We start from the raw sequence: 14,052 nt of genomic DNA on the forward strand, positions 1-14,052 counted from the left end.
TCAGGATAACGATAATAATAAAAGCCAATAGTCATTGCTCTTAGTAGGTTTAGTAGGTGCGAAGTATTATGCTAAACACTTTACAAGAATTATTCCATGTGATCTACCCAACAATGCCATGAGACATTTTATAGATAAGCAAACTGGGGCTCAGAGAGATCAAGTCACTGCCCAAGACAATGAGTTGTGACGCTGGGATTTTAACCCAGGTAAACCACATTTAAAGCTGGCACTCTTAACCACCAGACTATCAGACTATGTGACACTGCCTCCCCACTGTCCCTGTTCTATAAGGCTGACCTACAACAAATGCCCACTGTTCTAGGAGCTGCTCCCTGCCTTATGATGGCATCTGACTTCCTCCGACATCAGGCTGAGGGCTCAAAGGCATCCCAGTCTCCTCTTCTACCCACACTTCCACCTACCGCTTCTTGGCGATTTCATTCTGCCGCTTCACCTTCTCTTCCTCAAACTCCCGGATGTTGCGCACACCAATCTCCCGACAAAACTCTTCAAACACCTCATCCTCTACCTGAGAGGAGAAGCAAAGGATGGGAAGCGGCCCTTTGGGTCAGAGGGCTGCTTCCAGCCCCGGTTCTGCCCTGATGCACATGCTGGCCTGGCTCATCCCCCCACCAACCTGGTTCATCTTCTCCTTCAAGTCTTTCATTTCCCTCTCGCGGCTCTGGATGATCCTCTTGATGTCATTGATGCGAGGCCCAAAGTTGGCTAGCTCACTCTCCAGCTTGGACTTTTCCTGCAGGAAACAGGGTTGAGAGGGCAAAAAGAAACCAGGCTCCTTGGAGGAAAAGAGCCACCCCAAGTGCACTGTCCCCATGGGGGACAGGAAAGGCCAGCTCTCCACACAATGAGACAACGTGCCTTAGTACCAGTCAAGCCTCCGTCATTTCTCACTTGAACCAGCACACAGCCTCCTCCCTGGCCTCCAGCCAGCCTGCTTCCGTCAACAGGGCTGGGCACACAGTAAATGTGATTACTTACAGGTACACGCTCCCTTATCTATAACCCTTGCGGCCAGATGTGTTTTAGGACAGACACTTGGACAGACTTTTTGATTTGAGAAAAAGGCAAAACAATATATGTACTACATATTACATAACACCCCAGGGCGGTCTGGGGAAGCACCTCATGATCAAACACATTCACGTACATGGAAGAGTCCCACTGAAACGCCTGTAGCTCACTTTCAATTCATTTTTAGGAGAAGCTCAAATATCTATTAAGTGAATGAATTATGCCAATAATAGCATCTAACGTTTATTAAGTACTGATTGGGTACAAGGAATCAGTCTAAACACTTTACATGCATTAACTGATTCAATCTTCACAATGACCCTATAAAGCACATAGTATTCTAATTCCCATTTTACAGATAACAATGAAAAAACTAACACTGAGAGGTTAAGTAGTTTGCCTAACATCATAGAAAGTCAAGATCTGAAAGCCTGGCTGATTCTATGCCATGCTTGGTTCCCTGCAGCAGCCTGGGAGGAGAGAGGGAAGTTGGACAAGTGCCCGCGCCCCAGGGAAACTGAGGCCAGGAATGGGAGGACGGCCTTTAGGAAACAGGGCTGAAGGTCAGACCCCACCTGCAGATTCAGGGCTAGATGTCGTGTCTTGGTCTGTTCTAGGTCACTCTGGGAGTACTTGAGCCGCATCTGCAGTCCATGGGCCTGAGACTGCACCTGACGTAGCTCTGCCTCTTTCCGCTTTGCCTTCATCTGCTCCTGAAGTGGACAAGAAAGAAGCATGAGGTGGGAAGGAGGCGGCCGGCCTGGGCTTAGGACCCCCCGCTCCTAGGGACAACAGCACTTACTTTCAGCTCCTCTGTCAACCGCTCCTTCTTCTCTTTCAACTTGTCTACTGCTTTCTCATCCCAGCGCCGCGCCTTGGCCTTCAGATCACTGGCCCCGCCAGAGATCACTCCTGACTTCTGGAACAGGGTCCCATCCAGCGCCACTGTCTGCACACAGCAGGAGAAGGAGGAGCTGAACAGAGGACTCTCCATCACGAAGCCTGCCCGGCTGCACTCTGGGCAGGGGATCCATCCATACCTTGTGACGCTGGTGGCCGCCAAAGGCAATGCGGCGGGCATCCTCCACGTTGTCACAGACCAGGGCATTGCCGCAGGCATACTGCAGGGCCTTTTTGATATGAGGTGGCTCATAGCGAATCACATCAATCACCAGCTTGGCCCCCTTCAGCTCCCGGAGTTTTTCATCTGTAGGTTTCACCTGCGGGGAGAAACTCAGTAGGTGGCAGAGCACGGAGGGCTGGGAGGGGCCTTCACGTGCTGTCCTGACGCCAACCCCACGAGCCTCACCTCCAGGTAGTCCAGAGGCAAGAAGGTCTCAGGCTCCCCACGCTGCTCCTTGATGTACTGAATACAGTCCCGGCCTGTCTTCTCCGAGTCCACAATAATGGCATCCATGTTCTTGCCCAAAACTTTGGTTACAGCGATTTGATACTTTTTTTGTGTGGGCTGGCAGAGGTCAATGAGACGGCCATACTGAAGAAGTCAGAAGGGAAGAGTAAAGCATGAGGCTTCGGGACTGGCTCAGAAACCCCAAGTCCCAGCTTGGAAACGGAGACAGACCAGAATCTGTATCAGGAACACAACCCCCAGGCTATGGAAGAAAAGCCTCCTCTGGCCCCAAAGCAACGACGACTTCAGGCAGTCATGTCTGAGTCCCAAGTCATCTTTCTAAACCTCTTTTACCGTTTTGCAGACCACTGCCACCCCAGGCACTACACCAGATAGCCTATATACAATATCTCAAATTCTCACAATCACTCAGCAAAAGAAATCTCTTTTCCCACTTCACTTCCCCCATGCCCCCCAAACCAACAGATAAAGGGAAAGATCTTCAAGGGCAGGGACTAAGCCTAATTCACCCTTATAAACTCTCCAGCAGTGTCTAGATGAGAGACCAGGAAATACAGACGGTGCCAAAACAATGTACACACATTTTAAGAAAGGAAAAAAACTGTATTAAAATTGTAATACTCAATATATACCAATAACAAAAGATGAATACAAGTCACCTTTGACTTCTGCAATTACAGGAGGTGCTCAGAGTGGTTACCATCAGCGTCCAGACACTTCTGATGACAGCGAACTACTGCTTGAGTAACGTTGACCAAAGTGTCTTTAAAAATGTGTATACCTTTTTTTAGCACCTGGTATTTATGGAACCCAATTAAGTGGAACCCAGGGATGGGCTTACAGCAAGACAGATAATATTTAGGGAACCCAAGAACTCAGGATTTGGTCCAAGAGGCCAAGACATCTGATAAAGCCTGGTGAATGAGCCAGTTGGTACATGGCAACCAAGCTCATGTCAAAGCCTGCAAAGAGCTACTTCCTGGGAGACTGATTCTTCTTCCACGCCCCTCCCCTTCCAACGGCCTCTCCAGTTTCCCCACCTCCCACAGAGGAGTGGACACAGCAAGACAAAACCTTCAGGAAGATGCAATTGGTGGGATGAAAAGAACGTCAGGCTAAGAGTCAGAACAAGTTCGGTTTGAACTGCAGTTCTTCCACTGATAAGCTGTGCACCTTTGAGCAAGTCATTTAACCTAAGTCTCAGTTTCCCCAGCTGTGAAAATGCAATTAGCAATCCCGTCCTCAGAGGACTGCTGGGAAAATGATGACGTGAGCATGAAAGGAAGTGCTCGGGAAATGAGTTCTCTCCCCACTCTTACCACAGAGCCTGGGTACAGGCGCTTGATGCTTTCCATAATCTCTGCCTTTCGCTGTTGGCGGCTGCTCTCCTGGCGGTCGATGCGGGCATCCCCCAGCTGCTCCATCACCTGGTTCAGCTCCTTATTGATCTCATCAATACGCCGCTTGGCCATCTCCACCTCCTCTGTTAGCTCCCCCTCTAGCTTCTTCTGCTCCTCGAGAGACTGCCTACAAAGTGAGGGGACATACGAGTTACCCTGGCTGGTCAGGAAATGCTCTCGGCTGACAGTGTCTCTGCCTAGGGAGGGACAGGACATGTAGGGTTCACAAGAAGAAGCTGTGGTACATTTATACAATGGAGTATTACGCAGCCGTAAAGAATGAAATCTTACCATTTGCAACAATATGGATGGACCTAGACAACATTATGTTAAGTGAAATAAGTCAGACAGAGAAAGACAAATACCATATGAGCTCACTTATATGCGGAATCTAAAGAAAAGAATAAGTGAATGAACTAATCAGAAACAGTCTCAGAGACACAGAGGAAAAACTGAGGGTTGCTAGATAGGAGTGGGGTGGGGGATGAGGGAGAAGGTGAGGGGATTAGAAAGCACAGTCAGTAACCACAAAATGGCCACAGGAATACGAACGTCAATTTGGGGAATGTTATTAATAATGTTATAAAGATTTTGTAGGGTATCCGATGGACACTTGTCTCATTAGGGAGACCACCTCAGGGATGATGTAGATGCCTGATCACTGCACTGTACACCTGAAGCTGAAGCTGAATAATAATTAATGTCAACTATAATTTTATATATACATATATAGTTACGAGAAGCAGAGTACGGCTTTAGGAATAGAGACAGTGGATATGTAACGGCTGTGTGCGATGTCAGGGGGGTAGTGGGTGGGGGTTATCACTGTGTAAGGGATATAAATGATAAATGTCTAACTATTACATTGTTTGGTGCACCTGAAAGTAATTAAAACAAAAGTTAAAAGAGAAAAAAGAAGAGGCCTGCAAGTAAGAGGCAAGGCTGCAGAGTCACATACTTGCTAGTCGTGATGTACTCCTCCAGTTTCTCAATCCGCTTCTGATTCTCTTCAATCTCCCGCAGCTTTTGCTTGATCTTGGCCTGGGAGAGAGACAAATATGCTCCATCACCCGGGGCTGAGCAAGTTAACTCCAAGGCCATGGGGCCTGGGCTTACAGCTCCTATGGCCCACCCATCCAAGAGCCCAATAGTCTTGGACAATCTATCACGAACGCAGGAGACCTACTGAAAAGCAGACACAGACAGTGCTGGCGTGGCTCTGCTAACTGACGGGGTCTCCCCGAGCCCGACGAGACCCTCTCAAAGCGTCCTACCCAGTCTGGGCTATCTTCCTCACCACTCAGGGAGGCTCACACCAAAGCCAAGTAAAGCTTTCGGGGCCCTTCTGCATCTGTTTTCTCATCTGTAAAGCGCAGGTAACCTCCCCTTCAGAAATACACATTAAGTGCTTAATATAAGGTAGCTATTAATATTAATGACTACTGCCGAAGAAGTGCTTAGCAGAACACCTGAACACTGTAGGTTCTTGAGGTACTATAAAAACTTTCTATTATTGTTATTATTTCACTATTATTATTAGGAAAACAGCACACTTGATAAGAGTGCGGGCTTTAGATCTATACTGCCCAGGTTCATACCCTGGTTCTGCCACTTAATAATGAAGTGACCTTAGGCAAATTACTTCAGCTCTGGGGTACAGTTCCCTCATTTGAAAACAGATGAACTCAGTGGGTGAATACATGTACAGTATAGTGACCAGCCCACAGTAAGTGCTCGCTGGATGTTAGCTAGTGTCGTTCCTGTTAAGGCTGTCATCATTTCCCTTCCTCTGGACCATCACCCCTAATCCTATAATGCATGCCCACCTCTGTCTCTACTTTCTTCCGCTCTTCCAGATCCAGTCGGTCCTGGTCAGCTTTCTGGTCTCGATTGAATTTCTCCAGCTCCTGGGCCAGGGTAGCTGCTCTCTTGCTGGCTTCTTCTTTCAACCGGTGGTACTTCTTGACCTGTGTTAGGGACAGGGAAGAAGGACGCACATGACCAGTCAGTCCATGTCAGCCCAGCGATCTCCCCACCCACCCCCAACCCCCCAGACCTTACCTGATTCTCCTCCAGGGTCAAGTCTCTGCCCTGACTCTGACTCTCCTCTTCCATCCGTTCCTCAAACTCTTGCCGGGCTTTCTCCACCGACAGCATTTCCTTTTCCAGCTCATCCATGTCACCTTTACGCTTCTTGTAATGCTTCTGCGCATTCTGTAGGGACTTCTTGGCTGCTTCCAGCTTCTTGATTTTGTGGGAGGTATTCTCCTTGGCTTTGATGTACTGAGGCCGCTTCTGATTCAGCTCTGAATCCTTTTCCCTTTTGCCAGAGGGGAGGGAGAAAACCAGTTAATGCTGTTGGAGAAGGGAGGGATCCCCGGCTTTTTACCCAAAGAAAAGGGGGCCTGAGCCCCACCTCTACGCCTAGCCAGCCTCCGAGAACTGCCTAAAAGAAGAGGGGCCTGATGCCCCACAGATCCTCAAAAAGGGGCAGTGTGACTACCCCCTGGAACCTTAGCCTGGCATTCCAGCCACTCCATAAGGAAAAGCTCCCACCCCAACCTCAACCAGCCAGGCCAGGCACCTCAGTAAACAACTCCCATGAACACCCCGTGTTCACTTAGCTGACCCGCATCTGCTCTAACCTTTCCAAATTTCTGTCCTGCAAACTCCCAGCGCCAGTTTTCCTCTTCTAAGAAGGCACTCCCCGCCAGTCCAGTGCCTGGGCCTCTCGTTACCTCTAGCTTGGCAAGGCCACGCCTCTGTCAAGTTCTAAGTTCTCCCTCTTCTGAGTACCTATCTACCCAGAGCCTGAGTACTTAAATACTCTATTCGTCTAAAATGCAAATCAAGAAATGTGCCTGGTTCTGCCCAAAGCAAGTCAAGGGGAAAATAGAGAAACTAGTATGTGCGCTGGACTCCGGGTTCAGAGAAGCCCTAGGAAACAGGATAGCCTATTGGTTTCCCACAAGTTGCAGGCCCAGGCCTGCCTCTTACTTGATCTCCTTCTCAATCTGCTGCTGTTCCCGCATCATTTTGCCCAGCTCCTTCTTCTTCTCCTTCAGCTCATCCTCTACCTTGTCCATACGCTTCTTGTCTTTCTCGATCTCTTTGTTCTTAGAAGCCAGTTCCTTATTGAGCTTCTCGATTTCTACTTCATTATGATAAAGCTTGAAGAGCTGGAGCTGTACCTGAGCTCGCACCACCTCATCCTTCAGGCGCTGGTAACGATCAGCCTGTGCAAATAGGGGCATGGGGACAGGAGTACATCAATAAGGCACTGGCTCCCCATCCTGGCCCATCAGGGCCCAGAGGCAGCCTGGCCACCTACCTCTTCTTTCTCCTGTTTGGCCTCCTTGCGCTCAGCTGCAATGTTTTTCTTACGATGGTAATTAAACTGTGTATCCTCTTCAGCTTTCACCATTTCCTTCTTTCGCTTGTCATACTCCTGAGCCAGCTCCCCAGAGCGACTGATCTCTTCAAATAAAGCTGTCCTCTCCTTGGGGTTCTTCATGGCAATAGATTCCACAGCACCCTAGTAAAGATCAAAACACTCTCCCTACTTAGACCCTCGCCGGGCCAGTTCCTCCTATCTACTCCCACTCAATCATTCAGAAAAATTTCACTGACCCCCCCCCCCACACATACACACTGGGTGCCATATTTCACATTGGGCTTTGAGGACACATTCCCGGCCTTTTGAGGTGCACAGGGAGAAGAGACAGAAGCAAAGCTGACACTGTGTGTTATGTGCAGTGACAGAAGTAACAGAGAAAAGGGCTAAGTGAAGCTTGGGGGAGGAGACTGGTAGGGGTATCCACATGGGAAGGCTTCCTAAAGGAATTTGGAAGATGGGGAAGAACTAACCAAGAAAGTAAGAGACGAGGTTATTCATGGAATAACATGGAAAAAAAGTTAACGCGTTCCGCTGGTTTTAGCAGGAGTTCAACCGGCACCGGGTATGACCTGTCAGCCTCTACATTCTCTCCTGATGGAAGAGTTTTTCAAGTTGAATATGCTATAAAGGCTGTGGAAACTAGTAGTACAGCTATTGGAATCAGATGTAAAGATGGCATTGTCGTTGGGGTAGAAAAATTAGTCCTTTCTAAACTTTATGAAGAAGGTTCCAACAAATGACTGTTTGGATCGACATATTGGAATGGCGGTAGCAGGTTTGTTGGCAGATGCCTGTTCTTTAGCAGACATTGCAAGAGAAGAAGCTTCCAACTTTAGATCTGACTTTGGCTATAACATTCCACTGAAACATCTGGCAGACAGAGTGGCCATGTATGTACATGCATATACACTCTACAGTGCTGTTAGACCTTTGGGTTGCAGTTGCATGTTAGGGTCTTACAGTGTGAATGACGGTGCACAACTCTACATGATTGACCCATTAGGTGTTTCATATGGTTATTGGAGCTGTGCTATTGGCAAAGCCAAGCAAGCTGCAAAAACAGAAACAGAAAAGCTTCAGATGAATGACCTGCCGTGATGTTGTTAAAGAAGTTGCAAAAATAATTTACATAGTACACGATGAAGTTAAGGATAAAGGTTTTGAACTAGAGCTCAGCTGGGTTGGTGAAATAACTAAAGGAAGACATGAAATTGTTCCCAAAGATATAAGGGAAGAAGCAGAGAAATATGCTAAGGAATCTTTGAAGGAAGAAGACGAATCAGATGATAATATGTAACACTTAATTCAGCAACTGTTTTAAATTTCTAATACAACCCCCATGTAACTATTTAGTCCTATGGATTATTATATACCCACTGACCAATTTTCATTAAATTTTTGTCTTGTAATGATTGAAATTTGGTTAATACCTGTTCGACAAAAATGTGTGTGTGTGGGGGGGGGTAACTGAGCACATATTTACTCAGCATTAAAATGTTGACGCTCTTTTAAAAAGTCATTCATGCCTATTTAAAAATTCATTAGTTAAAACACTGCAGAGGTTTTGGAGTCAAATTAAGTCAAAGCTCCATTCCATTACTCAGTTAGAATCTAAAGGTTATATCCTGCTATATAACCTGTTGTGTAAGACGTACCTACAACTTAAGCAATTAATTGATGCCATTGCCCAGTTTTGTATTTGATAAATGATTTTGGTCATCAGCCACTGCTAACCTTTAGGTATAACACACAAGAAAGATGTTTCAGGTTGGAGAGTCAAGAATGTATTTTTTTTTTCTTTTATTATGGTAAGAAGTGGATTTAAGCATCCACAAAGTTGCTACTGTCACTCAAAACATTTCTTGATCTGTAAATTTCCAATAAAAACACCCATATTTTATGCTAAAAAAAAGTTAATGTGCAAAGGCCTGCAGGCCAAAGAAGGCAGGTCAATTTAGGGAACTGGAAATGGTTTAATTAGGCCAGAGTGCAGGGCTGGAGGAGGGGAGGATTGGCAGATGAGGCTAGTGAGGTGGGCAAGAACCAAAGGATGGTGTTTCCCGGATGACAGGATTTCATGCTAAGGCAACGGTTTTCAAACATTAGTACGCATCATCAGAACCCGGAGAGCCTGGTAAAACACAAATTGCTGGGCTCTACCCCACAGTCTCTGAGTCTGTAGGTCTGGGATGGGGGCCGATACTGTGCATTTCTAACATGTCCCCAGTTGATGCTGATCTGGAGACTACAATTTAAAACCACCACCGTAAGGCAATGAGACATCACTGAAATATTTTAAGGTGAGAAGGGAAAGAAACAGATTTCTGCCCTCAAAAGATGAACCTGGTCTAGGGGATGAACTGGAAGGGGCCAGACTGGAGTCAGGAAGCCCAGTGAGGAAGCTGCGACATTAGTTCAGAGGACAGGTGAAGCCAAAGATGGAGCAGGCCCAAAGGCGGGCACAAAGCAGAGAGCCAATCGTTACCACAAATGCCTACCTGGAAGACAAGGAAGTTACGAGCTTTGATGAGAATGCCCAGCTTCTCCAATTCCTCGCTGTACTCATGCAGCTGCACCACTTTATTGTTGATCTTGTACTCTGAGGAACCGCCTGCGAGACAATGCGCGAGTCACTCAACGGTCTAGTCTCCCTCCCACCCCAGCCAACTGGTCCAGCCACCTCCCAGGACACAAGGAGAGCCTTCCAGCCAGCCTCACCCACCAACAATGACACGGGCAAAGGTACGGTCCTCAGCACCCTCCTCAGAGTAGACCATGCTGACAAAGGCCCGGTTGGCAGCTGGCTTGCCCACAGGAGCTCCATGGATCAGATCCCTCAGGGTCTTTACCCGCAGGTTGCTGGTTTTTTCACCCAACACAAAGCTGATGGCATCCATGAGATTTGACTTACCTGAGGGAGGAGGGGACAAAACAGAGGAGGCGAAGTCAAGAAGAAGGAGAGGAGAAAAGGAATAAAGGAGACATGGAGAGGAATAGGAATGTTCCCTCAGGACTCAGTGCTCAGACTCACGGGAGAAGAAAATATTGCTCTGCCCTCATAAAGACGGGGGCCAACCAAAGCCCTGAGTCAAAGGCTTAGAAAAACAGTCCCTTTGCAGTGACTACTTACAGCAGCCAAAAACTAGAGCCCCTTCTAAGGAAATAGTATATTCACAGAATAGATTGTTCTACAACCTTTAATGAAATGGGAAAATGCCCACAATAGGATAAACAAGCAAGATACAAAACCCAATATAGTTTGATCTCAACCAAGTTTTTTTTTTTTTTAAGGGGGGCTGAGGAAGGGGGAAATGGGGAGTTAATAGATATAGAGTTTCAGTTTTGCAAGATGAAAAATTCAGGAGCTTGGTTGCACAGCAATGTGAATATACTTAACACTCCTGAACTGCACACTTAAAAGTTGTGAAGATGGTAACTTTCATGTTATGTGCATTTACCACAATTTTTTTTTAAAAAAAGGCATGTTCCTATTGTGATACAACATGAAGGACACAGCATCATCTATAGTTATCTTGCCAAAATCTAACCTGAACTTAAGCCTTTAGACCTCCCTTCAAGTTGACAGGAAATACAGCAGTTAGAGAAACAAGGTGAATGACACCATGAGGAAATCTTAAGACAAACACAGAATGTGGGATGTTCTACCAGACAACTGGTCCGGGCTTTGCAAAAAGTCAGTGTCTAAAAAGAAAGGTTGGGAGAACCATTCCAGAACATAAGAGATTGCTGGGACATAAGCAAAGGCAGTATACAAACTCTGATTGGATTCCGATTCCAAAAAAATAAAAAACAAACAAACAAAAAAACCCAAAAAGACATTTTGGGGAGCAATTAGGGAAGCCTGAATATAAGCTGGATGATTGATGACATGAGGAAATTAATTTTCTTAGGTGTGATAATGGTATATTGGTAACACAGGAGAAATGATTTTAGGAGATGAACGCTGAATCCCTTAGGGGTGAAATGTCATTAAGTCTACAATTTACTTGCAAATGATTAAGCAAAACACACATCTATGCTTGAAAATTTTCCTAATAAAAACTTGGGAGAGGGAAATGCATAGGACAAAATACAAGCAAATGTAAACAGTGTAATAGTAGGTAACAAACCAGGGAAGAAATGGAGTCTTCTTTTAACTGTATAGCCTTTAGTATTTTTTTGAATTTTATACCGTATGCATTGATTAGCTATTCAAATACATAAAACTGTTAAACAAGAGTCACAGTTTTTACTTTCTTCATTTTAGACTCAGGAAAAAAACATTAAAAAAAATCTGGACTGGGATTGGGGGTGGGGAATAGTTTAATCTCTATAAATTCTATCTCAAGATTCTCCCCAACTATGTTATATGACAGTGAACTGAGGATCTGATTTCCAACACCGATCTACTCAGCTATAAAAATGGTAGCCCAGGTCCTTCCATGGAGGCAGTACAAGACAGAGATTAAGAGCTTGGGGGCTAGTCCAATAGACCAGGTTGTAACCTTAGTTTCACTACTACTTAGCTGACCTATTCCCTCACCTGAAAAATATGAAAAAGCATGACTCATCGGTAAAACATCTAAAACGATGCTTGGCACATAATTGTCTGTTAGAGTGGCAAGAGCAAAAGTGTGAAAGTATAACAGACATGGGTTCTGACTCTGGCTCTGAGAATCAGTATGCAAGTGATCACAACTTTGTGCCTCAGTCTCCTCAAGTATAAGACAAGGATAACGGGATCTCCCTCCTAGGGTCATTGTGAGAATTTAAATGTAAAAGGTCCCAATAAATAAAGTACTTGACACACAGTAGGTGCTCAAAAAAACAGTAGCCCTATCCTAACAACAGTTCTAGACTCAGCTGTCTCCCTCATCACAGCAGGACTAGCACATCATGCAGATCAGGAGTCAGCCTGTTAGGCACCCATTTCCAACCTTTGGGCTTGTCCCATGCTCTCCAGGAACAGTAAGAATATCTCACAACCCAAGGCCTCCCTACACACAATCATTCAATATTGTAAACATTTTTAATAACATGTATTATGAGCTGAACAGTGATAAAGTTTTAAGGAATGTCTTCTTTGGGGCACTCATAGCATAGACCAGTGATGAAGATACAAAAACATATGCCATGAATACAAGACCAGAGAAAACAAATGTTAAAATGTATCAAGTGTCTGCTGTGTGCCAGAGGGGAAGAGCAATTCACTGAGGGGGATCAAGGAATGCCTTGTGGAGGTGGGCATTGATGAATGGGGGGCGGGGGGAGGAGGGCAGTCAGACCAAGAGCCTTTTGGAGCAGCTGAGGGGACTACATGATGAGGGGACTAATGCCAAGAGGTGCATCCTGGCTCTTTCCCCCACACCAAAATCCTAAGAAACTGGAGTGGGACCCCAAGCATTAGCCCTCTAGGCCAGTGGTTCTCAAACAAGGTTGGGAGGGGATGATTTCCCGCTCCCTTCAGGGGACATCTGGTATGTCTGGAGACATTTTTGGTTGTCACACCTGGGGAGCAGGGGTAGTACTGTCAGCAGTGGGTAGAAGCCAAGGATGCCGCTAAACATCCTACAACACAGGACCGACCCCTTAACAAAGAATTATCTTGCTGGAAATGTCAATAAGGCCGCTGGTGAGAAACCCTGCTCAACCGAGCCAAACCCGGGCAAGACTCCAGGCAAGGCTGTCAGTTTGAGCTACTTCAGCAAGGGTAGCTCCCCTCAGGCTAGGAAATGATTTAGCTAGAACAACTCTGGGGTGAAGCACAGCAGGATCCCAAACAAACATTCGTGGGGGTAGATGGGAGGAATCCATGATGTATCATTTAGAGATGGGGAGTTAAGATATGTAACAGAGGCCCTATCTAACCACCCTTTCTTTTTTCCCCCGTTTCACTGAGACGTAACTGACATGACATATTAGTTTCAGGTGTATACCATTATGATTCCATATTTATATAAATTACAAAATTATCACCACAATTAGTTAACATCCATCACCTCACATAGTTAACTTTTCCTTGTGATGAGAACTTTTAAGATCTACTCTCTTAGCAACTCTCAAATATACAACACAGTATTGTTAACTACTGACCACTCTTTCCATAGACACGTCCCTCTATCACATCAACCTGTGTTATTTCCTGCACAGCAGTTAACACAACCGAAAATTATTCTATTTTCTCCTTTATTATTGTCTTTCCCATCTGGAATGTAAATTCCCTGGGAGCAAGGCTTAGTCCATTTTCCGCTATTTCCACAGCACCTTGAATAACTCCTTATAAAACAGTAAGCATTCAACAAATTTGGTGAGCGAATAAGTTCTGAGTTTTAACGGTTTCAGTGGTAGCAAAGGGACGAGTTCGAGGCATCCCCACCTCTAAAATGGGGACGGGGTGGAGGGTCGAGACGCGAGAGCTGGGTCTCAAATTCAAAAGTGCCGCCTCCGAAGAAGAGTTTTAAAAAAAAAAAAAAAAAAAAAAAAAAAAAGGAGGAGGAATTGGAGCGTACCAATGCGAAGCGGGACGGGTAAGTGTACCGTTTGAGACCGGAGGCCACGGGAGGGCTACCAGCAGTCCCACATCTTCCGGAGGGTTCTTACAAAGCGGGGAATCTAACTAGCTGGCAGCGGGCTCCGGACCGCCACTTTTGGCGGGAGGGGGCAGAGGGCGGGGGAATATACAATCCGGGGCGTACCACTGGGGCCAGAGCGGGGGCCGCGCAAAGAGCGGCCAACTGACACCTGGGGAAAAGGTTCAAGTCAGAGCTCCTGAACAGGGAAACAGGGAAAGCGGGTTTGGGCCGAACCCCCTGAGGAGCGGCAAGGAACCTGTTAGGGTTCCCGACATT

General features: G+C 46.2%; 1 protein-coding gene and 1 pseudogene across 2 annotated transcripts in view; one reads left to right on the forward strand and one right to left on the reverse strand.

The window, feature by feature from the left end:
- Positions 1-14,052, reverse strand: part of SMC1A (structural maintenance of chromosomes 1A) — a 37,642-nt gene that overhangs the window by 23,336 nt on the left and 254 nt on the right. The window contains exons 2-15 of one of the 2 annotated variants that reach the window (XM_019718920.2): positions 9,927-10,115; positions 9,703-9,815; positions 7,139-7,342; positions 6,805-7,043; positions 5,869-6,127; positions 5,634-5,774; positions 4,766-4,848; positions 3,727-3,934; positions 2,345-2,530; positions 2,076-2,255; positions 1,838-1,984; positions 1,611-1,748; positions 641-757; positions 426-532 (exon numbers count right to left, since the gene is read on the reverse strand). In XM_019718920.2, the coding sequence (XP_019574479.1) occupies positions 426-532; positions 641-757; positions 1,611-1,748; positions 1,838-1,984; positions 2,076-2,255; positions 2,345-2,530; positions 3,727-3,934; positions 4,766-4,848; positions 5,634-5,774; positions 5,869-6,127; positions 6,805-7,043; positions 7,139-7,342; positions 9,703-9,815; positions 9,927-10,115 (2,311 nt within the window). The remainder of the gene's footprint in view (positions 1-425; positions 533-640; positions 758-1,610; positions 1,749-1,837; positions 1,985-2,075; positions 2,256-2,344; positions 2,531-3,726; positions 3,935-4,765; positions 4,849-5,633; positions 5,775-5,868; positions 6,128-6,804; positions 7,044-7,138; positions 7,343-9,702; positions 9,816-9,926; positions 10,116-14,052) is intronic. The other variant, XM_019718922.2, reaches the window with a different exon arrangement.
- Positions 7,711-8,622, forward strand: LOC109438818 (proteasome subunit alpha type-3; annotated as a pseudogene).

The sequence above is a fragment of the Rhinolophus sinicus genome, chromosome X (genome assembly GCF_036562045.2).
Source record: "Rhinolophus sinicus isolate RSC01 chromosome X, ASM3656204v1, whole genome shotgun sequence".
Classification (NCBI taxonomy): Eukaryota; Metazoa; Chordata; class Mammalia; order Chiroptera; family Rhinolophidae; genus Rhinolophus; species Rhinolophus sinicus.